Source organism: Melozone crissalis, unplaced genomic scaffold (assembly GCF_028551555.1).
Source record: "Melozone crissalis strain CALT ecotype California unplaced genomic scaffold, PUWL_Pcris_2 ptg000017l_1, whole genome shotgun sequence".
NCBI lineage: Eukaryota > Metazoa > Chordata > Aves > Passeriformes > Passerellidae > Melozone > Melozone crissalis.
The window spans coordinates 8,110,875-8,137,656 of record NW_026535795.1 but is presented as its reverse complement, the minus strand read 5'-3'; the positions used below and the strand labels follow the sequence as shown (position 1 = coordinate 8,137,656).

Genomic DNA, 26,782 nt, shown 5'->3' with positions numbered 1-26,782 from the left:
CTGCAGTGCTCTCTAGCATCTCAAGGCTGGCAGGGCAGGGAAGGGGCTGCAGCTAGGGGAGGCTCAGCTCTTGGACTGCATCTCCCAGAAATCAGAAATTGCAAAAGAATCTTTGCAAGGAATCAGAGAGCGCTGATTGCAGGGCAGTGTCCACGCAGAGAAATCAGCCCTTACTTCACACAGCACCTGCAATGTCAGTGCTCCCCAATTATCTTCCCTCAGCCTTGTTTTTGGCTGTATTTACTTCTTCTCTTGGGGCATTCTGGACTGTGGGCACGGTGGGGTTTGAGCAGCCCTCCCAGCCCAAAGGTGCCCCAGGGAAGTGTGTGGAGGGTGGGGGCAGTTCAGAGGCAGGAGCAGTGACCTTGGTGCCCATTTCTCCTGCAGAGATGTATCAGTTCAGCATTGTGGAGACGGCCCCCGTGGGCACTGCCATCGGGAGGGTGAAGGCAGAAGACTCTGACGTCGGGGAGAACACGGACATGACATACCAAGTGAAGGATGAGGAAGGGGTGGAGATGTTCAAAGTCACCACGGACAGCAATACCCAAGAGGCTGTCATCACAGTGCAGAAGGTGAGAGTGGTGATTGACTAGGGAGGGCACAGCCCCCTAGGAGGACTGTTTCCTTTGGGGACTGCTGCTGTTGAATGTGAGTTGAAGAAAATGCTCTGAGTGCTGCTCCAGCAGTAGCAGCTGCATTTTTGTGCCTGCTGATGCAGGGAGAGACCTGTCTCTGCTCTGCCTGCATGGCAAAGCACAGGGCTGTGTCTGGGAGGAAATGCTGAAAAGGAGCAGCACAGAGTGCTTGCTGGAGCCCCCCAGGGTGGCTTGGGGCTGGCAGTGAAGCAGTGAGCTGTGCAGAGGAGACACCATGCATAGGACTACAGGGAGGAATGCTTACAGCTGTTATTGATAGCACCTGTTAGAGGAGAAAAATGCCTACCTAATTCCTGTACCTGACCAGCAGCACTTTAACTGTATCTGCTTTTGGTGGCAAAAACAATCAAGCAAATACTTGGTGCAGGCAGGAAAGAATGATTGTTCTTCAAGGCCACTGTATGCAGCTTGCCTCCCCTGTAGAAATAAGAGCAGGGTGATTAATGATGAAAACTCGCTCATGTGCAGCACACACTGTGCTGTCTTCCCAGAGAATCCTGGCTGCTCACAGCCTGTGCACCCTGTTGGAGGCCCTGAGGGGAGTGGGATGGAGGCTTCTGCTTCCTCCTGCCCCCTTGGTGTGGGTGCTGCTGGCAGAGGGGCAAAGCAGAAGCCCCCAGGCTGTTACAAAGGCACTGCTTGGGAGCAGGTGGCTTTAGTGGCTCTAGTGCTGCCCCAATGTCTCTGGTGAAGGAAGGGGCAGCAGAGGGGCTCCCTGGGCCGCCTGTGGCTTACCCTGTTCCTTCCCTCTTCCCCAGCCTCTTGACTACGAGTCAAAGAAAGTGCACACTGTGGTGGTGGAGGCCCTCAACAAGTTCGTGGACCCACGGTTCGTGGACCTGGGCACCTTTCGGGACCAGACCATCGTGAGGGTCTCAGTGCTGGACGTGGACGAGCCCCCCGAGTTCCGGCCCCCCTCCAACCTGCTGGAGGTGCAGGAGGATGCCCACGTGGGCTCTGTTGTGGGGGTGGTCACTGCCCTGGACCCAGACACAGCAAATCACCCTGTCCGGTAAAGCACCGTCCCAAATTCACATCAGCCAGTCCAGCACAGGGCATGGGGACACCTGCAAGGACACCTGGCCTGGGAGGGCTTGTGGCTGGGGCAGAGAGGGTGGGAGAGTGCAGGTGAAAGTGGAAAGGGCTGTATGTGTGGCCAGTGTGTGTGTCATGGGACAGGCAGCTGGCAGGTGAGTGGTAGCCTGTGCACAGCAGTGTCTCAGGTGGCAGATACGTCACTGACAGGTGACAGCTTTGTGAGCTCAAGGGAGTGCCAGGGAAGGTGGCTGGGTGATGCTTGTGTGTCCTTGCTGCTGACAGCAAGGTATCTGCAGTGGTACCTGACAGCAGGAGTGGCAGGAGGATGGTGGTGAAGGGTGAGAAATGAGGTGAGGCTTGGGAGGTGCAGAGCTGCAGCCCAGCTCTGTGTGCGTGCATGTGTGCGTAGGATCAAAGATCAGAGGAGTTTATATTTGGGCAGGGGACATAATCCAGGCAGCAGCTTATCTGCACAGGACATTTCCCATTTCCATTTAATTTGTGGCTAAAGAGATTGTTACCTTGTTAAATTGTTATTACCTAAGGCACAAAGCAGCCTTCTGGCCCTGCCAACTGGCCTGAGTCACGAGCAGTTGGGTTGGAAATCTGGTGTTCAGAAAACATCCTCAACGTGTGGAAAATTTCCTTGAAATGTGTGTTCTGGTGCCAGGTGCCGGCGGGGCCGCTCACTTCCAGGGAGCAGCAGTGGCTGTGACTGAGAGCTCTGCAGGGAGCCAGCCCTGCAGGGAGGGACAGGGATGGGGATGTGGGCTGGAGGGGGACAGGCCACCAAGGGCTCAGCTACAGCACCTGGCTGCATTCAGTGATGTCGCCCAGTGCCTGTTTGGGGCACTGAGCTCAGTGCTGTGCAGCCGTGGGTTTCTGTTCCATGGTGGGGTGAGGAGGATCTCCTGATCCTTATGCAAAGACTGTGATGATTAGAAAGCTCAGAAATGCATTTACACATGGAAAGCTGCCATCTACAGATGCCTGGCAGCTAGCAGAGAGTACTGTGTCACAAAGCTGGATGCTCAAAGTTGACTTTGGGGGGAATGTGACTGAAATCAGCCTTGGTGTGCCAGGAACTGTGTATGTGAGTGCTGCACCACTTGCACTAGTGGCTGCTGAGTGCTGAATGTGTTCTCAACATACCTCTGCTCACCTCATCCTGTGACTCTTCAGTCCCTCTCCAGTCAGGCTATGTGTCTGATTTCTTTTTTTATTGCCCCTGAGCATGTGTCTGTCAGCACACACCCTGCAGGAGAGTGGTGTGCCCACATACCTGTGTGTATGCACATGTGCATGTGCTTTTTCACTTGGCTGTTCCTAGCAGTGCTGCAGAACATAGATTTTACTTTCTGATCTGTAATTGTAGAAAAGGGACCTTGGGGACAGAACTATTCTTATTCTTGCTTTTTCTTGTTCTTTGTGCTGCTTCCCCGTGGAGCTTGCTGCATTGTTTGCAGACAGACCAAAAGAAAGCAGTGAAGGGAAGCTCTTAATGCTGTACAGAAAGCACTGGAGACTTGGACCAGAGAGAAGCAGATTCAAGTACTGGGCAGGAACGAGATGGTGAGAGCCCAAACTTCGCTTTGGGAGTCTCTCCTGCAGTGAGCTCAGTGCTGGCAAGGCAGTGCCTCCTGCTCAGACACAAGGACCCAGCCAACAGGACTCCCAGGCATCTGCTGCAGCTTGGGAATTGCCATTTGGGAATTGCCATGTGTTTTCCCTTGTCAGGGCTGATGCATTCAAATGCGTGTCCTGCCTCCAGCTATCTCCAGGCAGGTAGCTCATCCTGTGTCCCCCCTGCTGCCCTGTGGGACCTGTCCATCCCTTCACTCCTGGTGCTGCAGTCCCTGCTGTCGTGAGCAGTGGCAGTGCAGCAGGGTGAGCCTTCACAGACATTTAACACGTACCAAGTGGAGCTGCAGGTTGCTGTTGGTCGTGCTGATGCAGCACCAATGCAAGAGGAAGGTGGAGTTGGATGTCTCCTGCTTCCCTGTCCTCTGGCTAGCCAGGTAATTTAATAAAATACTTTGCTGCGTAGGCAGCTGTTAACAGCTTCAAAGCAGCGCACAGACATTAATGCCAGCACCCTGCAGCACCAGGATGTGACACTAACCTGTCAGCAGGAGAGGCACTGAGTCCCCTCTCGTTTCAAGTGTGCTGCTCAGAAGTTCAGTCACAAGAAGCCAGCACTTGTACTTCACCTCTGATACATTAGAGAGCACCTGGTCCTGACGGCACGACCAGCATTTGATCCTCGGTGCCTTGAAGTTGGTATGAGCCCTTTGAAGATGCTGCAGTTCAGTGGATCCCTTTAACTTCTGCTCCTCATCGGGGAGCAGAGGCAGGGCTGGGCTGCTCTCCGGACTCAGGTCTGTGTGCTGGCTCTGCCTGTGAGCAGGGGACAGCCACCACTTCTGTCACAGCGAGATGCGCTCTCCCCTTGAGGCAGCAAAGAACAAGGATTGCCAGAGACAGCAGAGCAGAAATCAGCTCCGTCAGGGTTTCCAGGTCCTGCTGACACCAGGCTGCCAGTAACGAGGTTTAGGAGGTATTTTTAGCCAAACGGGAAGGGAGGTGCCCTTGGCTTTTTGTTTCCAGCCCCAGGCCAGCAGGAACAAGGCTGTGCGACTCCTGCTGCACTGCCCAAAGCAACTGCTGGAGGCACATTCCAGCTGATGTTCCCCTGCCTTCCTGGTGATCCACAGGATGCGGCCACTTGGTTTGAGAACAAATCCCTTCCCACAAGCTGCACTGGGTCTCGGTGACCTGTCACAAAGATGTGAGGGTTGAAGGGGTGTCCCTGAGGCACCTCCTCACTGCCTCACTGCAGCTGCACAGAGCTCGCTCTGCTGCCTGCAGAGCCCCTGGCAGCTGCTTGCCTTGGCTGTGGGAGGCCCCTGGAGATCAGCCCATCTCTCAGAGAATGGGCCCATCTCTCACACCCTCCCCGTGACACCAGTGCCTGAGCAGGGAGCTGTGCTGAGCTCAGCAGGGCCAAGCAGCTCTATGAACCCTCTGTGGGGCACAAAACCCTCCGTGGTACCAGTGTGGGAAATGCCCTCCTAAAAGTCCAGTTCTTTTTATTTTATTCCATCCCTGGGTTTTTTCCCTATCAAAGACTGGAACTGTTTCTTTTCAGAAAAAAAAATTAGTTTCCAGTTGGCTTTTTGGCTTTAGCTGTGTGTTTTCTGGGCACAGTGCAGTTTTTCTCAGCTGAGCCATTGTATGAAGTAATACAGTGATAGACTGTCTGTGTGTGTGAGGCTGTTTGTATGGGAGCCTTTTGTTTCTCTCTCTGCAGTGGGAGCCTGTGCTCTGATTGTGTGCATTCCAGGCTTTATCAGCACTGGGAAGATGTTGCTTGGGATTTAAGGTTCTCAGAGATATTCTTGTTTGGCATTCACAAAATCTGGAGACACGTGTTGGACATGGGCATTTTATAGACTCCAACAGCACAGCAAGAACTACAACCTGCTTCAATACAAAAGGGAGAGGAGGAAAAAACAAACACAACAAAAAGCTTTTCATGCAGTGTTTGAAAAGCACCCTATTAACAAAACACATGGCATAAAATGTGCTTCTTGTTGTGTTCAGGGGAAAAGTGAAACAAACTGCTTGAGAAACGCATTCATGGGAAAGATGAGCACGGGGAAAGCTGTCGAAATTAAACAGTCACTTGTAACATCCAGACCAAGAGGCAGTGCCAGCAGGAAGAGAGGGAAATGGAGTACAAGGTCTGCATCCCAATCAGAGCTGGGGACTGCAGCTCCAGAGCACCAGCCAGCTGCAGGAGACATGAGCACAGGTCCTGACTCTGAGCACCTGGAGGAGGAGGGATTAAATGCTGCCTCTTCCCAGGTGAGAAGCACTGTTGGACTGCAGTGGGAAGGGTGAATATGAAGCTGGAGTAGAGGTGGAGAGGCTGGTGGTGAAGGTTGTGTTGCACAAATGATGTGAGTGAGCACAGCAAAGCCCTGCTCACTCCAGCATGGGGTGAGGTGGAAGCTGCTGGAAGGTGAGCTCTGCTGTGAGATCTGCAGCTCTGAGCAGCTTATGGCTGTGGCTTGATGGGCATCCCTGTGCCACCCTCCCAGTCCCCAGCTCCCACAGCAGCCCAGAGCATCCATGGCCTGTGGGAGCTGCAGAGAGCTACTGGCCACCTCCTACTGGCACAGTCACAGTGAGTGCCAGCACAGTCAGCCCTGCCCTGGCAGTGTGCTGGGCTCTGTCTCCTTCTCTGGGGCATGCTGAGAAGGTGACATTTCTCTGTGGCAGTGGTGCCAAAGGGATCAGAGTTGTGGTTTGGTTTGTGCCTGGCCATGGGGTACAGGCAGCATGTCCCAAACACACCATGCAGAAGGGACAGGGCATCCTCGGCAGCAAAGCTATGAGAGGCATAAGAACAGGATCCAGTGGATTACCCTGAGCACTCCCTGCCATCCTCCTGCCCTCTGGCTGGGCACCTCTGTCAGATGTGTCCAGGCTTGGGGGTGTCTCCATCACTAACTGGGTTTTTCTGCGTAGATTTTTTTTTTTGCAGATATCTCTGTTTAAGACAGAAGTGTGATTAAAACAGGCATGTGCTTCTCTGAGAGGCAGGGAAGCCATGGGGAGGGTGAAGTACCATCTTGAACTTAACAGCATGAAAAAGTGGAGTGGAAGGCAGGACATGTTTGAGGTCAGGGGGTGTGGGAGAACAATGGAAGCAGTTATGTAGAACTGGTTATGCTCTTGGAAAGGTAGCAGGTCTTGTCATCCCAGTTTCTGTTCCTCTTCCCAGCAGAACGTTGGACTGATTTGTACAATTCAGAGTGGCCATACCTCTCCTTTTCCTTTGCAGTGAGTGAACAGAGTGGATGAGAGGCTGCAGTACATGCCAAGACAGTGTCACTGTCCCTTTTGGAGTTGGCTGTGTGCCTGTAAAAGCTCTGCTGCCAGCTGGGAGTTGGGGCAGAAAATGCAGGCAGTCCCTGGTAGCTGGTTTTGAGACACATGAGCTTGTACCTGGCTTTGTGTGGAGATGTCCATCACCTCTAGATGCAAGGGGGCAGGAGAAATTCAGCTGCATAAGTACTAGGTGGCGGCTGGGTGCAAGTGAATTTAGATAATGACTTTTGAATGTTTTTATTTGGCTACAAGCAAGTGCTGTTGTATTTACTCTCTCATCTGCCCATCTGTCTAAAAGGAAGAGAACTAGGAAATGTAATCTGGTACTGTAAAACATGTTAAACTGTAGGAATGCCTTTTTGTGTGCTCCATCAGAGCTGTGTGGATGGGCAGGGGCTCTGCCAGAGGCACTCCCATCTGCAGCTGGTCCCATCCCAGGGCATGGGGCAGAGCAGCACAGGGTCATGAAGAAGGTGAGCTGATGTTCCTTGGCTGTGAGCCATGTGGGTGATGCACCCACAGCTGGAAAACTGCTCTGCAGCACATGGAGCACTTCCCCTGTCCTGAACCTGCTGCCAGCCTGGAGCCTGTCCTGCTCTGCTCCTGTCCACTGTGGCCTCTCAGTCCCACCTCACCAGCTTTCCAGTTTGCTTTGTCTCTACATTTATCTTCCTTCTGTGGTTGGACATGTGACTGAAGGCTTTAATTTATTCACAGCCCTGCTTTTGGTAATTTATCCTTTGTACTCTTTGCTGTCTTGTATTATTTAATTCTGTGAAGCACTCTGGGATTCAGTGTGTGTGAAAGATGCTGTACACAATAACATTATGCTGTATTGTTTGTGATTTGCAGGCCTTCTGGATTTCTAATTCTGATTGCAGTGCTGGTTTGTGTTATTTGTGCTATGGCTGTGCTCAGCAGCCTCAGCTGGATCAGACTTCCCTTCCAGCCCTTTCCTTCAGGATCTCACACCTCATTGTGCCCTGATTTACTGTTGGCTTGCTCCATTCCATGTGTAATGGCTGGAAATGCAGGACAGACCACTGGGACGTGGATTTGTGGTGTCCTGGTGAAGGCTCAGGGCCAAACCTGGTGTCTGACTCCTCGTGGGCTGTGGGGCTGCCCTTGGGGAGAAGTGGGAGTTGTGCTCTCTGGGGGTGGCCCAGGGATTACATGGGTTCCACCCTCCGGAGGGGCTGTTTGGGGCAGCACTGAGGCAGCAGAATGAGCAGAGTGATGCCTGTGATGGGTCTCTGCTGAGCAGCTGGACACAGCCAGAGCTGGAGGAGCTCATCAGCCTGTTCCCTGTGGGACAGGAAGCCCAAAATGGGGCAAATCCTGGGGCTGCTGGTGTGCTGTGCTGTGTTGATTGGGGGGGATGCTGGCTGCTGCCACTGCTCTGCTGCCAGGATTGCTGCCCCAGTTACACATGGTCAGCCCAGAGCCTGTGCTTTGTGCCACTGCAGCTGCAGTTGAGGTGTCTGCAGCTGTGGCTGACAGCCTCCTGTGTCTGCCCTCTGGGTGTCTCACCTGAGGATGCAGTGGCAGGAGCAGCACAGAGGATAGCAGATGGGATGGGCTCCTCGAGCAGGGGTGCCCACCTTCACTTTGGTTCATGCTTTTCCTGGACCTACAGCACTGAGGCTTCCCAGAGCCACAGGTGAAGTTACAGCCCACAGTTTGTGTATTGCTCTGTCTATCCAAACCATAAGACTCCCATCAGAGCAGGTTTTTCCCCTTGTCCAAAGTCCGTGCACAGCTCCACTTTATCCACCAAAAGCCACACTTTAATTTTAGTTGAATGCTCTGGGCTTGCAGCCTGGTAGAGATGTGGCCTTCCTGTACCATGCTGCAACCTAGGACAAGGAGAGCAGTGCCACAGGGCCTGTGGTGTTGGATCCCAGTACCCTGGGGCTGCTGGTAAGGGTGGGCACCTCCAGCTGCTCATGATTTCCCTTTGCCTGGTCCCAGGTACGCCATCGACCGCAGCACCGACGCCGAGAGGATCTTCGACATCGATGCCAAAACAGGGGCAATTGTCACAGGAAAGGTCCTGGACCGGGAGACAGCAGGGTGGCACAACATCACTGTCCTGGCCATGGAGGCAGGTGAGATGCAGGAATGCTGTGGGGGGCAGGAGGAGGAAGCTGGGTGCTGCCCAGACGCGAGTGTTAATCAACACCGAAGTAAAAAAGAAAAATAAATGCAGCAGTACTGAGTCTGACATCTCCCTAGACAACCTAAAAATACTCTGCATTAATAAGGGAGCATGGTCGAATAGTATATTTGATGAACACTAATCAAATTTGTGTTATCTCTGCGCCATCCCTGCCAGTCATCCCTGCACAGCTTGCTGCCTGCACTCACACCTGCTGAGCAGCACCGGGGGCTCCCGGGGGGCTGTGCTCACATCACTGCCTCCCTCACATCAGTCCTGTGCCCTGGTGGATTGGATGTCCCCTCAGCTGGAGCCCTGTGGCACTGCAGGACTGTCAGCCCTTGCTTCTGCCAGAGCTCTCAGAGTTTGGGATTCACAGACTGTATCTGCACCTGGGAGTGGAGCTCTGGATGCCTGGAGTGGTGCAGGCTTGGCACAGAAGGAATGGATGGGAGATCCTGGGGTGCAGCAGTGGGAAGGGACCGTGGGAGCAGAATGTTCCAGGCACCATGCTGGGAAACAGAAAGGCATAGCCATATTCTTCAGAGTTTTCCATATTTTGGAGGTGCAAGTCACCAGGGTAGCCTGGGCCCTGCAGTGGGTACCAGGGAGCTGCTGGGGCTGCAGAGCACCTCCTCACCCCGGCTGACATCTGCCAAGGCCTGTCTGTCTGTGGGCAGGAGCCTTCTCAGGCTTTGCTCTGAGTGTTTCTCTGCTCATTCTTGAGTGTTCATGTTCAAGGAGCCAGGTCAAGGCCTGGCTTGAGTCCCAGAGGTCACATCCTGCACCCACTCTGGCCAGGTGAGAGCACAGGCCCTGTAGCCCTGGAGAGGAAGGGTCAGTGGCCCTGGCCAGACCCCCAGTGCCCAGAAGGGATATCTGTGCCTCCATGGTGCATCCCAGTCCCTCCCTGTGCCAATGCTCTGTGCTGGGTGATGGCAGTGACCCCTGCTCTCCCTGGCTGTGGCCCTGTTGTGAGCCCTGCCTGGGTACATCCCAGGGAGGGCAGCCCAGCTGTGCCCTGTGCTGGGGCTCCATGGGGAGGCTCTGCAGGGAGGGGGGATGGCAGCACTGCAGCACAACTCAGCATCCAGAGCAAACGTGAGGTGACAAGAATCAGAAGGACAATATTTACACGCTGTGGCTAGGATTTCAGAACAAGTCAGTAAATGCTGCAGCTCCCCTCTGGCAGGGAAGCCTGTCAGGCTGGATTGCTTCAAAGCCAGGGAGACTCTTCAGTGCTCTGACTTCTCCCATGGTGAGCTCTGACTCATCCGTTTTAGCTGCCCAGACATTCTTCCCAGTGACATTATCCTTAACGTTTTGTAATCATGAAATATTAATGACTGATATTGAATTTAAAGTACAATTTATGTCTGGATCCTCTGGTGGAAAGGGCAGTTGTAAAGGTACAGCCTTGTGAGTGATGGAGGGGTTTGGGAGCAGGGCTGTGCAGCAGCTGTCAGGATGTGCCTGGTGCAGTGGGATCAGCCCTGGAGTGGGAGTGGGGAATGCAGGGTAGCAGCACACCCAGGAGAGCAGTTCCTGGCACACGGGTGTCTGTGGTGCTCACCATGGGCTGGTGGGGTGCAGCTGGGTGCCACAGGGCTGGACATGACCAACTCCATCAGAGGCAAGTGGTCACATAGTCTCTGTCCTCAGTGAGATGTAAACTTGGCAGGAGGAATGGAACAAACCCAGTGGGAGTCCTGCTGCTCAGGATTGTGCCTCAGCTCATTGGGGCTGGTGGGAAACTGTACCCACTGAATTCCCGTGGTGCCAGGGCTCACTTGGTTCCTATGGCACCAGTAACATGGCCTAGAGTGCATTGCAACAAGATATTGCATCCCTGTGGCCTCCTTGAGCTGCCCTCCTGCTCTGCTGTTAGGGCTGTCCTGGGCAGGGTTTGACCCCTGCAGGCTGAAGGACAGCCAGCCCCTATCAGTGTCACTGACGAGCCCCACTGGCTGTGTCACTGGCTGTGCCACTGCCCAGCCCCACTGGCAACCCTTGTTCCCACAGGCAGCTTTTGGGGCTCAGCAGCTCCAAACAGGAGCTGTGCCCCCTCTCTGGAGAGCCCTGTCTGGCACCCACTGCTCCTGCTGCAGAGCCCATGTCCAGGTTATTTCCCGCCTGTGGATATCAGGGTGTATTTGCCCTGGAAGCAGTAAGAAAAGCTGCAGCAGGTGCCCAGCTGTGCCCATGAGCTCTCTGGGCTCCCCAGTGGTGCAGGAGGAGCAAGGGCAGCTCTGTCCCCCAGCAGGAGCTGCCAGGACCAGCAGAGTGCCTGGCCTGCAGCATGGCAGCCAGCAGGAAGCATGGGGGCTGTTCAGCTAATCTAGCCTGGGACCAGGCCAAGCGTTTCCACAGATAAATCTTCATCTCCCTCGCAAGCTGTTTACCTTCCTTGGGCTAATATTAGTGATTCTCTTCCTGTTTTCCTCTTTGCTCATGTAAAATGATGAGGCCTTGACTGCTGTGTCCACTGCTGGTAATTGAGATGATAAATCTTCCTGCTGGAGACTGGCTTTAATCAGAGCATTGTGTTTGGATGCAATTTAATGACTCTCATGCTGCTGAGTTTGGGCAGGACTCAGGAGAGGTGAGAGCCATTTATGTTACTTGGCTTAACTGCTGCTTCCACTTTGCTTCCCCTCAGCTGGGGACCACGTTTTCAGCTCCAGCCTCTGATACAGCCACCTGTCAGACAAGTCACACCCCTGGCATGCCCTGCTCTGTCCTTGGCAGCAGCACTCTGGTTTGCAGGCAGGAGCTGCACAACAGCTCCAAACCCACCCTGTGCCCCAGCGCCGTGACATCAGGGCTAGAGAGCAGAGTGGCACATCCCAGCCTTCTGCTCTGCATTTTCTTCTCCCAATTTGCTGAGATAGTGAGGAAAAGAATTCCACTCCTGCCTCTTCTGACTTCCTTACTAATGTAAAAATTTTGAATTCAGTATTGTACCAATTTGGTCTCGACACAGAAGAGCAGATTGGATGCTGTGCCCAGCAGTGTCCCTGAGCTGGGCTGCTCCAGGTGCTGCAGCTGCATGTGCCTGCCCAGGGTCCCCTGGGCTCCCCTCAGACCCAGAGAAGCTGCTGAGCACTTTGGGCTGTATGTGGGGAGGGGGGCAAATGGCATTTGCTGGATTTGGAGCTCCACAGGAGATGTTTGTGTGTAAAAATGCAAAGTGTTTTATTGTGAGATTGTGTGAGGGTCTGGCTGGATCCTGGCACAGCAGAAGCCACAAGTCCCCTCCTCTCCTGCCACAGCAGGGGTGACCAAGCACTGTCAATCCCTTCCCATCCCTGGGAGCTGCTGCAGAGCTACAGCATTGCCCAGAGCTGCTCAGTGTCAGTCCTGTGAGCACTCAGCTGTCTGCAGCTCAGGGAGAGGCCAAATTGGTGTTTTGCATCTGAATGTTGAAGAGGAGAATATTGTCCTGTTGAGATTACTTACTTACATGATTAATTAAATAAGGAAATACTCTGGGATGAGGATGAAGATTCCCCTGAAGCATTTAACTCTTGGCCTGAGGGTTGCTGTGCAGCGGGACTGAGACCATCTCCTGCTCCAGAATCCTGGCACTGCCTGTCCCATCCCTGCCATCCCTGTCCCAGTGCTGCCTGTTCTGCTGCACAGCACCTGGGCAGGGTGTCTGGCTGAGCCCTGAGCCACGCTGGTGGCTGTGCCACAGATGCAGCAGTGTGGAAGCACTGGGCACAGCTCTGTCCCCCACGCACTGCAGCTCCAGTGGCTCTGAAATAATTCCTCCCATGTTGGCAAAGGCAGCTGCCAGTCACCAGCCTGGAGCTCCCATGCTGCACGGCTGTGCTCCCAGCATCTCCCTCTTGTTCTGTGTGTTTTCCATGTCTCTTTCCTCAGTCTTTTCAGATTAATAGCATTCCAACTCCTGAAGGAAATGCAGAAAAACGGCATGTTTAATTTTAATTTAGGGAAGCGTTTAGGTAGCAGCCTAGTTTTCTCTCTGCTGTCAATCAGGTTTTCTCAAGGCTGACATCAATTAGTTTAAAAATATTGAATGTAATTTTGCCTGACACAACATATTGCAGCCACTGCAAAATATAATTTATTTTAGAAGAAGAAATAATTAAACTAATTTGCATGTCAGTCAGCTGAGCTGGAATACCGAGGAGAGAGACTGCAATGGAAGTTGGTTCTTTTCCCTTCCGGTTGCCCCCAGCCAGCACGTGCTGCCCTCATCTCTGTCACGGGCCAGGTGAGCCCTTCGAGGGCAGGTGCCTGCAGCAGCCACACCACAGCCTCATCCACCCTGTCTGCTTCTCTTTCTGTCCCTGGGACCTGCCTGCTGAGCATTTTGGCATTTTGGGTGCATGCACACAGCACTGCCAGAGTTTCTGACCTCGCAGATGTAAATCCCCTGTTAGTTGAGTTCTTTGTACCTTTCATCACAGATGAGCTCCAACAATCTCAATCACACTTCTGACCATCATAATATCAGTTTATGCCACTGTTATGAAAGACTTATTTCAGATGTTTTGAAGATAGCTTCTTTCAAATACATCCAACCATTTTTTATTTTTTCCACCTGTAAATCCAGGTACTGGCTCAAAGGATGAGGGAAGGTGATAAAGCATTGAGAAACCTTCAAATATACATTGTACAGCCAAAATACAAAGAAGCTGATATGTGCCTCACTGGAAAGGTAGACAGGAGTGCAGCAGTTGCCTTTCTAACCTCGATGTTCCTGGACACGTCAAATTCTGACCCCGTCACTGAGCCGGGAGTGAGCACAAGCCTCAGGCTTCAGCAGTTTTGGAAGGGCAGAAGGACAGTTTCTGTATGACAGGGTGCATTTGGAAAGGTCACTGTCTCAGAGCTGTGCCCAGGGAAGCAGGACGTGAGCCCTGGCTGGGGAGGGGAGGGTGCAGGTGCCCAGCTCTGTGCCCGGGCAGGGATGTGACCCCTGTGCTGCTGCCTGGCTCTGAACACGCTGCTCACATCCTCCTCAGGGGCTGGGGGAGGTGGACTCGAAGAGAAGAAAGCACCTGGATGTCCAGAGCTGGCACGCACCGTCCCAACAGCTCCTGGGTTCGGCAGCGCTGGGATGGGCTCCTGCTCTCAGCTGGCTCCCACACTGTGGGGCACTAAGGGAGCAGCTCCTCCTCTGGGTCACAGTTAGGAAGGGGAAGAGCTGAGGTCCTGGATTCTCCTCTCCTCTCCTCTCCTCTCCTCTCCTCTCCTCTCCTCTCCTCTCCTCTCCTCTCCTCTCCTCTCCTGCCTTTTCTCATCTTTCAGCAATCTCAGCCTGCTCCAGAGCTGAGCAGCAGGGATGGTTATCCGTCTTCCCTGTGGGTTGAGGAGGGGGTGATGAAACGCTGTCATCCTCCTTCTTGCAGGAACTGAACCCTTTTTCTTCCTGCTCATTTGTGGGCATCAAGCACACACCCCGCCGCCTCCCTGGGCTCCCTTCTCACCCTGCTGCCTCCCCCTTTCTCTCTTCCTGCAAGCAATTTCACTGCACCAATATGCCTTTTAAAATAACACATAGTTCTAGGCTTTTAGTCACGACTTCAGCCTCCCTCCCCCAAAAACAACTATCTAATCACCAGAGCAGCTGGTCTGGGTGAGAGGGAGTGATAACGTGAGAACCGGGTGAAGGCAGCTCTGGGGAGGGGGCTTACATTCCTGGCTAATTATGGAGCAGCACTAAATCTCCTCTCCCCGGGGTCCTCCCCCACCTGATCAGTTGGGGCCACTATTAATGTTATAGACAAACAGGCAGCAGAACTCCTGCCTGAGCGTGGAGAGAAGCATTAGTTCTGTCACAGGTGCAGCCTCTGGGTAAAACAAAGGAGATGGAGTAAGAGGGAGTTCTCATTTCTGGAGATATATGAGGTGCTTCAGCAAACATCAGGCCCTCCAGAGTGATTTATAATCCTGTGCCACGGGCTCGGTGTCCCTCGGCAGTGTGTGTGCAGCTCAGTGATGCTGCAGTGAGTGGAGGTGTAAATGCTGCCCCATCCCACGTGCAGAGTGAGCCCCAAGGGAGGGGGTCCCCGGGACCACTGCCTGTGTGGGGCTGGGCTGGTGAGTGCCAGGGTGACAGGGCTGCCCTCAGCCTTACTGCGTGCCCCCCTCATGCCAGCTGGTGGATGATGTGTTTAACAAAACCCCAGTGTCAGCATTAGAGGATTGTGTCCCTGGGCAAGAGCCTCGTGCCTCAGTGGGGCACATTTGACCCTGGGTCACCTGGGCACAGCAGAGCTGGACAGACAGATCTCACCACCAACCTGTGCCTTTAGCTGGTGCAGCTGTTTCACATCCCAGCTCCATTTGCTTGGCCCTTGGATGTTGCTGCCAGTCCTGAGCACATATGGATCAGGATCCGGGTCAAAGGGGGATCTCACATCCCAGTTTTCTGTCCCATCTTGGTGCTGTTTTGCTGCAGCACAGATCCTGACTCTTATGGCTGGGACTAGCTCTGGGCTGCTCCAATTTTCCAGGGGTGGATCAGGTGGTGCTTCAGGGCTCCTTGGCACACAGCCCAGTGGCTGGGCTTCCCTTGCAGGGTGCAGCGGGGCTGAAGCATGCTCTGCAGGTGCTGCTGTCCTGCAGACAGTCTGTGCACAGGTAGGCAGAGGTGCAGTGCTGGCAGCCCACGATGGGCTCTGGACAGATGGGGATGAGGGGGTTTGCTCTTTGATAGCAGCAGTTGTCCCTTTGTCCTGAAACTCTGCTTCTCTCTCTGTTTCAGACAACCACTCCCAGGTGTCGAGGGCCTCTCTCCGTATCCGAATCCTGGACGTCAATGACAATCCACCTGAGCTTGCAACCCCCTATGAAGCTGCTGTGTGTGAGGATGCCAAGCCAGGCCAGGTAGTGAGAGTCCCCCAGCCCTGGTCTAGGGCTGCAGACAGCACTCTGGACTAATGCCAGCTTGCCCATCTGTCCCCCCTGCCCTAGAGCCTTGGTGTGCAGCCCCTGTGCCAGGGTGAGTCACTCTGCTGCTCCCACTGAGCCCATTGGCAGGGCTGAAGGCTCGTCCCTCCCTGGCTGCAGCTGGTGATGCTGCTGCCTGGACCCTGCAGTGGGGCCCTGGGAGAGGCTGTGGGAGCAGCTCTGGTGCTCACCTGTGCCCTCCCCCCACAGCTGATCCAGACCATCAGCGTTGTGGACCGGGACGAGCCTCAGAGCGGGCACCGCTTCTACTTCACCCTGGCGCCTGAAGCCACCAACAACCACCACTTCTCTCTGCTGGATATCCAGGGTGAGTCCTGCTGTTCCCTTGGCCCAGCATCCTTCAGGCTGAGCAGCACCTCTGGCCATGGACAGGGAGCTGGGTTATGGTCTCTCTGTGCCAGCTCTGGGTGCTTTGGGCATGTTGCAGAGCTTCTTGTCAACCTGAAATGGTGGGACTGATCAGCTAACAGCTTGGATTTCCTCAAGGAGGCTCTGCCAGCTTTATTCCTTGCTGCAAGCAGCTACAAAGCTCCTCTCATGCTGTCTGGTTAAGCCTTTGGTATTTCCAGGGCTCTCAGTCCCTTTCTTGATGGGAAATCTCCAACCTGCCTGCAGGCAAGGAGATGATGTGGATTTATAGAAGAACACGCTCCCATTTTGAGCGTTATGATTTATTCCTCTCCAAGGTAAATCCTGGAGCTGGGGTCATCTTGGGGCTGCCATGTGGGTGGCCAGCCCTGTGCCCCTGACAAATGGGAGCAGCTCCAGAGCCCTGGGAGGCACTGGAGCCATGCTGTGGGCAGCCCACAGCCACAGTGGGTTCTCTGGGACACAGCCTGCAGAGCCTGATTCCCTGTCAGGTGGTGGCTCTGGGTGCAGTTCCTCTGTTTCCTGGGGCTCATCCTCTCCTTTGGGACAGGCAGCCAGGCAGAGCCTGTTCTTCTGGGCAGCTCTGGGGTTCTCTGCATCCCTGAGCTCAGTAGCTCATCCTGGGTGACTCAATGCTGCTGTGAGTGATGGGGTGCCATGCAGGTTCTGCTGGCTGGGCCTGGCAGCTGTTGGACTTTGCAGGCTGCATTTGTGTGGACAGTAACAATCCAGAAAAGTAGTTATCAGGATGCTTCCTATTTTTGGTTGGTGTTTAAGGGGGAATTTAGGTGCTGATTGTAGCAGTGGGTACAGCAGAGTCCCCTGCAGATACTGGGACCCTCTCCAGCCTCATGTGCTTGTCACAGGGGCCAGCAGATCACATTGAAATTCTTCTTTGGTTTTGGTTGGGTTTTCTTTTAAAATCATTCTCTTTGTCTGCTTTTGCAGCTTTATCTGCCAAAAGCCTGGTTTAGTTTGTTCTGAGCTTATCACAGGAGCCTTCTGCTGACGTAAGATCCTGCTTGCTCAGTTTGGTTCAGCATTATTAGGGATAGTCAAAATGGAAAAGCTTCAGATGTGATGGTAGCACAGCTGGGTATTGCTTTGTGTCCTGAGCAGCACAGCTGTCCCTGACCTGAGTCCCTCCCCCTCTGCTCAAGGGCAGCTGTTCAGAAGACCTTTCCTTCTTATCATGTAAACAGGCTTTAATCCTCAGCCAGATTTTGCCCCACACCCAGCGATTAACTTCCCTCACTTTCTTTGGAAAACCTTATGAAAATGTGCTTGAACAGGCTGAGCTGCACTCGGTGTCCATCCCTGCCCAGCCCCTCATGATGCTCTGAGCTCTGGGCCAGGGTGTCTGCATGGCCAGGCTGCCACCCCAGAGCCACCACTGCTGTTTGCTCATCTGCCAGGGAACTGGCTGGGGGTGTGTGGGGCTTGGCAGGGGCTCCCTGGCTCTGTGTGGGTGTCCACAGCAGTGCCCAAGAGCTGCCCTTGCAGGAGATGCAGGACACGTGTGCCACCATCTCCTCCAGAGCTGCTGCTCTCTTGAGTGGGATGAGGCTCTCGTGGCACGGGGTAACTCATTGTGCTAAATGATCCCTGGAGCTTTTTGTGTGGTGTAACACTGCATAAAATGAGTAAAAGCTGGCATCACCTCCCGCCTCCTGCTCTTGGGAAAACAAATGTTGTTGCTGCAGGGTTATTCCCAGAGTGTTTGGAGACCCTCCCAGTTGCTGAGCAGTGCTGTCTTCCACAGCAAGAGGAGGTGGCTGCCTGTGGCAGATGGAGGCACCCCTCATTTCTAACAGAGGCCTTGGTGCCATCTCCCTCCCTTTGATTTCTGCCCCTTCTCCACTCCATCAGCTGCCCTGGGTGCACTCACCTTTGCCCCTGCTCTCGTAGGTGACCTTGCTGCATCCTCCCCTGTGTTCCCCCATTGCCTCCCTCTCCTGCATTCACCCCTCTCCACCATGCACTTGTCTCTACTCCCCCTTGCAAATATCAGTGGTGACAAACTGCTACCACCAGCCCATCTGTTTCTTTGTACAAATTTGTAGCCAGTTTTGAAACGTGATTTATAAATATTGCTTTTGCAGCCAAGGAGTGACACTGATGGATGTCAGCACAGATGGATTCTCTAAGCTCTTGCTTAAATCCTCTCTTTTGCTTTGCACCCACTTCACTTGGCTCCTTTGTGGCACCAGAAAGCCACCTCGGGGAGTGATTTGTTCTCAGGGTGGGGACAGCACTTTTGGGGTTCCCTCCAGATGTCCTGGGTGTGGCACACAGAGCTGTGCTGGCTCAGGGCTGGAGATGCAAAAACCAAGGGTGTCCCTGCAGCCACATAGCTGAGTTACAGGTGATTGGCAAGTTGGGTGTTTGGAAACAGCACCATGGCCTGTTGGTGCCTCTCTTTCCCTGCTTCTGCTCTGTCTGAGGGAGCTCTCACACACTCCCTGATTCACCAGACAAAGAGTAAATGTCACCTGTGGTAACAACAGCAAGCATCCAGGAAGAAGATGCCCCTCATATGGAGTGACTAAAGGGAGAGATGGAATTAGAGAAGCTGACCAGGTTCAGATCCACCTGGTGCCATTCCAAAGGCATTCACCATCCTCTGTTTCCTAACTCGCCTTTTGCTGGGCCTTTCTGCCCTGAGAAAATTGATTACAGTGGGATCAAAGGCAATTAAAGCCTGAAATCATGTTCTCCAAGAAATGCTAATTGTGTTGGAAGGGATGGTAGAAAGCAGGCAAGCCCAGCAACCTGGAAGGAGTGCTAGGTAATGTGGAGTGACACATGGAGCTACTGACTCCAGGGCTCAAGGGCTCGGCAAGCAGATGTCTGAACTCTCTGCAGGTCTCATTAAGAGCATGTAATGGGTGATAGAAGATCTGAAAATCCTAACAATCAAAAGCAAAATGTTAGGATTTGTGGATTGCCTGAGGATAGAGGAAGCCTCCTGCAGCCCCGGAGGGATGCCCCTCTCAGCACCAGCAGCGCAGATGCTCGTTTGGCTGGGGCAGGCTTGGGGTGTGTGTGTGTAAAAGAGCATCAAACCTCCTCGGGGCTGAGCAAACAGAGAAGGAGCAGCAGTGGTGCTGTGTGTGGCCTGATACCCTGAGAACTCGAGAGAAGGAAGAGGCAGAAGGGAAAACCAGGATGTTTCTTCCACCAGCTGGGGCTGGAGGAGGTGTGCTCCCTGGGGCAGCTCTGGCAGCAGTGTGCCGCAGGCACAGCCGGGTGCTCCTCCCCAGAGCTGCTGCTCCCAGGCTCTGGGGCAGCAGAGAGGGGGAACACAGGTGCTCACAGGGCCCCGTGAGTGTGGGAGAGGGAAGGAACATCAAAATCCCTCCTGCTCTGCTAGCCCTGTTTGAGATTGAGTTATGAGAAGGATTTATTAGTTCTATCTTCAAGGCTGCCAAGAGCCTCTTTGGAGAGGGAGTCTGGGAGACTTAATTATTTTATTATTCCTAGTGACATTAAGCTACCACCAGAGTATATTGCCTTTCCAAAGTTCCCTCTTAGGGCCGTGTTGATGAGTCCCTGTGTGTTCAGCTCATGTCAGTTCCTGCCCTGCCCAGTGCCCTGCTCCTCAGGTGGACAGAGGGCCATCTCCTGCCCTGTCTCACAAGGTGATGTGATGTAACACAGGATAATGTCACTGCGTGATCAGAGAGAGGGTGGCAGGAATCCTACGAAGAAAATGTCAATTTGTGCAGCAGGAAGGCAGTGATAGTAAAAGGTTTGGACTGGGGCATCAGAGGACACTCAGCACAGGCTCAGCAGAAGGTGCAGCTTTGTGGGGACTGGGCAGGAAACCAAGTGTGGAGACCCAGAGTCGTCTGTTCAGGAGAGCTGTGGATTAACGTCTGCTCACATTGCAGTGCTGCTCCTGAGAAGCACTGCTGCTCCTCAGCTCATCACCCCAGAAATGGATTTGGCAGGAAACTGCTGCAGAGGAGCAGACACGAGGGCTGCGGGGCCAGGGCTGCCTGGGCTGTGCCAGTGCAAACAAATCTGCACCAAGGCACATCCCCAAGCAGCTGCTGTGGGTCAGCCACATGTAAAGAAACAACTGCACCAAGAGAAATGACAGTTGTTTTGTAGGAGATTGCCTTGGATGCATTTTCCAGGATATACATTCCAAGATGTGGGCAAAATTTTCCCAGATTTGTGATCAAAAGGACTACAATCCTATGGCAGAGCACCTTTTTTTGGAGTATCTCAGAAGGGAACACTGTAGTTTGTGAGTGACAGGGGTGCAAACACCCAGCAGAGAGGAGTTCATGGGGGTGGTGGGCAGGTGGTGGAGCCATTTCAATGCCAGAGACAGGTGGTCCCTGCCAGGCTGGGCTCTGGCTGTCAAGCCTTGGTGAGCAGTTTCATTGCTGTACATTTGAAATCCCTGTGCATCTCCCTCCTGGGATGAAGGGCGCCTGCCACCCTGTTCAGGAGATAAAATATAGTTTCATGATGTTTTAAGTAGCATTTGTAGCTGTGATTTTTGTGGCTCCCTTGCCTCAATTTTGGGTCACAGGGCAAACCCTCAGCCCCTTCCTGAGGCGAGGTTTCTCTGAGCAGACCTGTCTGTCATGCTGCTGTTAAATTTAACCACCACGTTCTTTATTTTGACTTGGTGGGTGGCAATATTTCTTTTTCAGTGGTGCCAGACTGCCTAAACTGTCTGGGCTGAGCTGAGGTTGGTGCCTGCCCCTCTGCCACTTGCATGTGCAGCTCCCCTTGGTTTCTAGAGACTGTTTCTAAAAATACAGCATGCCTTGTCGCAGGTCCCTCGCAGGAGCTGGAGCTGCCTGTAAACAGAAGGGAGTTGCCAGACTCCTGCTGCATTTCCAGAGAGGTTTGGTGCTACCCCTGCGTTTGCACAGTGCTGAGGAGCAGCTGGGGGAGTTCCAAGCCCTGTGTTCCAGCAGCCCTGTGTGAGGGCTGGGCTGATGGAGTGGAGGTGCAGGGCTGTGTGCTCAGGGATCCTCTGAGCCAGGATCTGACCCCAGCCCCAGGCTGGTGACCTGGCTGGTGTGACAGTGACAGCAAAGGTGACCTTCCTGGGCTGTGGCCAGAGCCTTACCCTCTTACAGCATTTTGGTCTGTCCTTTTTGTCATGTGGTGTCGTAGACATCTTTTATGAAAAATCTTTTCTTTAAGGTTTTTCCTCCTGGGAAGCTGAGAGGCCTCAGGAACAAAATGTAAACATTGATTATCTGCTGCTGTGGAATGCAACAGGTAGATCTTTGATTGGTCCATGTTGGTAGTTTGTAGTTAATGGCCAATCACAGCCCAGCTGGCTCGGACAAAGAGCCCGAGACACAAGCCTTTGTTATGATTCTTTCCTATTCTGTTCTTAGCTAGCCTTCTGAAGAACCCTTTCTTCTATTCTTTTAGTATAGTTTTAATGTAATATATATCATAAATTAATAAATCAGCCTTCTGAAACATGGAGACAGATCCTCATCTCTTCCCTCATCCTAAGACCCCTGTGAACACCACCACATTGTGGTTTTATCCCCACTCCATCCAGGTGTCTGAGGCTCACTTTTAGCTGGACTAGCCAGGAGTTAGTCCTGGTCTCTTGCTGAGACAGTGCCATTAACATTATTTATATCCCCCTGCTACACTGCAGCAAGGAGGGGGGACCAGCGCCAAATGAGATCTCATTACCTTTGTGCAAACGATTAGCATAACAATATTTTTTTTTCATAGCTCATCTTTAGCAGGCCACAGGCAGCTCTGAGGTGTTGCTGCCACCACACTTGGTCCAGCCTCCTTGCCCCCAGGTGCCAGTGCTCCCCTGTTCCTGCTGCCACCTGTGCCCATTGCCATGGTGCTGCTGCCACACACTGCCCCAGGAGCCTCAGCCACAGTGGCAGGCATCCCATAGGACAGGAATCTGTGCTCTGCAGTGCCCTGGCTGCCACACACGTCCTTTGGGATCTGCTTCCTGGCTGACCAGCAGATTTTCCATCCTGGCTCACCTCCTGTCCCCACCATGCCCTGGTGCTCTCGTGCAGCCCCCAATCCATACAGCAATTTCCGTGGTGGCAGCAGCCCAAGGGCCAGAGTTACCGTACATGTCTTTTCCAATGGAAGGGCTGATTCATAGAGAAAGGGGATGGTCTGGCATAAATCAGCTCTGATGAGCAGAGTCTGTAGACAGCAGCACCTTGCTGTGAGTGGGCAATCCATGGTTTATTAGATAAAGGCTGCAGACAGCCGGCAGTGGCTTGTGACACCTGGCTCCAATTGTCACCTGCTGTTCAGCCCCATCCTGCCCATGCTGCTGCTGGCTGGCAGCCTGCAGCACCCCTGAGCAGGGAGCCAGTCCCAGTGTCAGTGCCTGCCCCTGCTCCTGGTGGGCAGCAGCTGCTCCTTGGGTTCATGGCTGGCTCCAGGGCCCTGGAGGGCCCCTGAAGTGGCTGTGTTAATGGGATCTTAACGAGCTGTGCTGTGCCAGCTGAGCCCCTCAAGCAGCAGGGTGTAAGCAGATGGGGAGGAGGATGCCTGACTTGGCTGGGAGGCTTGGAAGAAGCTCTGCCTACTCCTTCAGGAGTTACAGAGGGATTACAGGGGTATCAGGCCCTCCGGCTGAGGCAGGACCATTCACTCATGGCTTTTGGCTTTGGAAGAAGCAGTGTCTGCTCTTGCAGTCTCAGTGCCACCTGCAGACCCTGTCTGTTCGTGTGTACATGTCAGCAGTTGATTTTTATCCTGACTCTGTGCCACTCTCAGAGGGTCTTTTGGAAGTTTTTCCCCTCTCTCTGTGCCACCTGCGTTGTTTGTCAGCGTGGTTCAGACTCATGTGCTGCTGCTCCTGTGCCAGGCTCACTGCCAGGTGTGGTGACAAAGGAGATGCCAGGCTGGCCCTGAGGTGCTGCTGGCAAAGGGGAATGTGCTGGAGTGGAGCTGGCCATGTTCAGACACTCAGGCTAGAAGGGGGCTGCAGCTCCAGGGAGCCAAGAGCTGGATCCATGTGATGGAGGAGGAGGAGGCCCCAGGCTCTCTCAGGATAACTGCTGGGGGTGGTGTAGGAATAGCTGCTGTTCACCCAGAGCATGGAGGAGCCCCTGGCAGGTCCTGCAGGCTGTGATGATGTGGGGGTGACTTTGCTGAGGTTTTCCTTGTTCCCTGCAGACAACACGGCAGCGGTGCACACACAGAGAGTGGGCTTCAACCGCCAGGAGCAGGACGTGTACCTGCTGCCCATCCTGGTGGTGGACAGTGGCCCCCCAGCCCTGAGCAGCACAGGGACCCTGACCATCCGTGTGTGTGGCTGTGACAGCACCGGGGCCATCCAGTCCTGCAACAGCACGGCCTACGTGGTGTCAGCCACGCTGAGCCCCGGCGCCCTCATCGCGCTGCTGGTCTGCGTCCTCATCCTGGTTGGTGAGTGCCTGCCTGTCCCCTGAGCCCTCCCTGGCCTGGCCTGGCCCTGCTCCACTCCCTCAGCATCAATGAATGTGGGCACAGTGCTTCTGTGCATCTGTCTCCTCCCTGGGAGCTGCAGCATGGGGACATGAACCTCAGCCCCTGCGCTCCCATGTTTGTCACAGCTCATGGTGCTGGGCTCCACAAGGCAGCCAGGGCAGAGTTCCCTGTGCCAGGCAGGTGTGATGCTGCCCAGCAGAGCCTGGAGAGCTGCTGGCTCACTCCCTGCCTGGACAGGCAGGAGCCAAGAGCTGCTTGGCAGCTGCCCTGCTGTGCCCACCGCAGGCGTCTCACAGCAGATGGGGCTGTGTGAGCCCAGCTTGTGGTGTGGGGCACACAGGTCTGCTCTTACCTGAAAAGGTCAGTGTTAGAGCATGTGTGAGTGTGTGGGCAGGATCAGAGCTGGGCTGTGGTCAAACCAGAGTGCTGCCTAGGTCAGAACCTGTACCCTGGGAATGCTGCTGCCTGACACTGGCACACTGGCACAAGCTTTGCTGGCATGGGGAGTGTGTGCATGTGGGAAGGGGCTCTGAATGAGGGGTGTTGCAGTGCCCTCAGGTTTAGCACAGGACAGTTGATGGATGCAGCTGCTGAAAGCCCTCTCTGGCCCCAGAGCTGGCTCCTGGCCGGCTCCAGGGCTTGTCCAGGCACCTGTGGGAGGCAGCACATTGTTTGGTGAGGTTTCCTCTCCTTGGCGTGTCTCCACTCCCTGTCTCCTGCTGCATCTCCGTTCAGAAAACCCTTTCCCACAGGGTGCACTTTAGACTGGTTTCATTTTCCAACGCAGTGCAAACAAATTTCTGCCTAATTGCCCAGACAAATAAAGTGCACATTGGTGCTTTAAAGGTGATGGGCTGAATGGATGATGATCCAGGACACAGCTGCGGCTCGCTGCTCAGGCTCTGTGCCATCTGCTCCACATTCACCCACCAGCATTTAGCTGCTGCTGTGAATCATGCACCCCCTTTTCCTGCTCACCTTCTGTAGACCCCATCAATTTCTGTTCAGCTGTGTGTTTATCCATCTCTCCCTCCTGTCTCGGTGGTCACGCTGCATGGTGAGGGAGGCTCCCAGTCTGCCCTGGAGCCTGGGCAAAGCTGTCTCCAAGCCAGTACACAGCAGGGCTGCTGCTTGATGAGCCTGGATACTGGGAACCCTCTGACATCCTGGCAGGGCTCCCTGTGCTGGGGGTGCTGTGCCTCCACCCCTGCCACCGAGCAGGGTTGTCCTCACCCTGCAGGAGCACAGCATCCCTGAGACTCTGCGCCCCTCTGACTGTCTGTTCCTTCCCCAGTGCTGGTCCTTCTGATCCTCACGCTGAAGCGGCACCACAAAAGCCACCTGACCTCTGAGGAGGACGAGGACATGAGGGACAATGTCATCAAATACAACGATGAAGGAGGTGGTGAGCAGGACACGGAGGCCTATGACATGTCAGCACTGCGCAGCCTCTACGACTTCAGCGAGATCAAAGCTGGTGATGGAGGCGGGGGCCCAGGAGAGGGGGGCCCAGGCAGAAACCCATCCTCGGAGCTGCACGCCCTCCCGCAGTGGGTGCAGAGCCCAGACCTGGACTTCTCTGTGTTCAGAGACTACATCTGCAGGAAGGTGGAGCAGGCGGACGAGGACCTCTCTGTGCCGCCCTATGACTCGTTCCAGACCTATGCCTTCGAGGGCTCGGACTCGCCAGTGCCCTCGCTGAGCTCCATCAACACCTGGTCCAGCGGCTCGGAGCAGGACTTCTCCTACCTGGGGGGCTGGGGGCCGCGGTTCCGGCAGCTGGCCGCGCTGTACGCGGGGCGCCGGGGCGGCGAGGACAGCGAGGAGTCCTAGCTGCCCCTGCGGCCCCTGGCCCCGGCCACCCCCTGGGCTGGGACCGCTGCCCGAGAGCTGCCACAGGGCATCCTGTGCCCCTGGGCCGGACTGCACGGCTGCTGGCCAGAGGCTGCACCGGGGACTGCTCCTGTGCGGCTCGGGTGGGGAGCCCGGAGGAGCCGCCGGGGCGTCCTCAAAGCCAGTCTCCATTAAAGCACTGCGCATTGACTTAAGAAGGAGAAGATCTAATTCAAGAGGGTTTGGAGAGGGTTTCTCCCCCACAAATTATCATTTAAATAGATCTGTTCGGCGATCCCCATCCAGGAGAGGAAGAGCGAACCGGGAGCCTTTTGTTGTCTAAATTGTTTTTGTCACTTGAGTCGGAGCATTTAAAGAGCTTTGATTTCTTTAAGAGCTTTCCTTGCTGAGGGAAACAAGCTTTTAACTTCTGTTCAGGTTTTCCCCTCCTAAGTTTACTTGCTTTTTGAAGTCTTCCTTCTCGCTGCTCCCCGTGGGGCTCTCAGCAGCCCCGGCTGCGGGCACGGTGCTGGAGGGAGGATGCCACGCTGGGATCACACCCTGCAGAACGGCTGCTCACAGCTTTCCCTTCCGTGCTGCCAATCCCTTCACCTCTGTCTGGTGATGTGAAGGGGATCCCCAACACTCCCCGCACAGCAGACTTTGTCTGTGAAGTGCTGGTGTGCCCCACAGCCCCAGTGGCACACCAGGGATATCCCACCTGTCACCGAGGCACGATGTTGTGTCCTGGGCCACACAGCAGCTGTGGTGCTGGGCAGTGCCATCAGAGCACCACCCCCAGGTGGGCTCTGCCAGCCCCTCACACAGGACCTGGGGTTTGCAGGGCTCCCAGCAGGCACTGGCTGTCACCAAATGGAGTGAGCTGCACAGGGCAGCAGGCAGGATGTCAGTGCTCCCTGGCCCACAGTGGCTGGGGGAGAGCTGCATTCCATGGAGGACCTTGCTGCAGGGTGCAGGAGAGCCCTGGCCCCTGGCTGGGGAGAATAATTCCTGCTTGCACCCTGCTGACAGCAGAGCATCACCATCAGCAACAGAACAGCCATCCCAGGAGATGTGTGTGAGGCCAGAACCTGCTGGCACAGCTCTGGGGCCGAGCTGGCTGCAGATTGGGCAGCACATCTGTGACACCTCGGGATGCCCAGGGTGTCCCCAGCCCTGCACAGTGTCCTGCAGCAAACCAGCATGAGCTGCCAGCAGGACTGCTTTTGCATGTAATTCCTGGGCTTGGGAGGCGGGGGAGGAAGGTGCCAGTGGGATGTGCCAGTGCTCCTTAGGCTGCAGATGATGCTGGGGGAAAGCACTGGGTGCCCAGTGCCTTCCCAGCCTGCCAACCACCACAGGGAAAACTGAACAGCCTGCAGAGTGATGTCCTTGCACAGCACCTCAGGCCATCCTGGCTGGTGCAGCTCCTTAT

General features: G+C 54.5%; 1 protein-coding gene across 1 annotated transcript in view; it reads left to right on the top strand.

Annotated features, from left to right (window-relative positions):
• The window catches only part of CDH22 (cadherin 22), a 77,275-nt gene extending 51,227 nt beyond the window's left edge, over window positions 1–26,048 (top strand). Inside the window, exons 6-12 of the mRNA XM_054274428.1 lie at window positions 388–575; window positions 1,418–1,671; window positions 8,565–8,701; window positions 15,491–15,612; window positions 15,886–16,003; window positions 23,221–23,472; window positions 24,809–26,048. Coding sequence (XP_054130403.1) covers window positions 388–575; window positions 1,418–1,671; window positions 8,565–8,701; window positions 15,491–15,612; window positions 15,886–16,003; window positions 23,221–23,472; window positions 24,809–25,347 — 1,610 coding nt within the window. The 3' untranslated portion in view covers window positions 25,348–26,048. The remainder of the gene's footprint in view (window positions 1–387; window positions 576–1,417; window positions 1,672–8,564; window positions 8,702–15,490; window positions 15,613–15,885; window positions 16,004–23,220; window positions 23,473–24,808) is intronic.
• The last annotated feature ends 734 nt before the right edge of the window (window positions 26,049–26,782 follow it).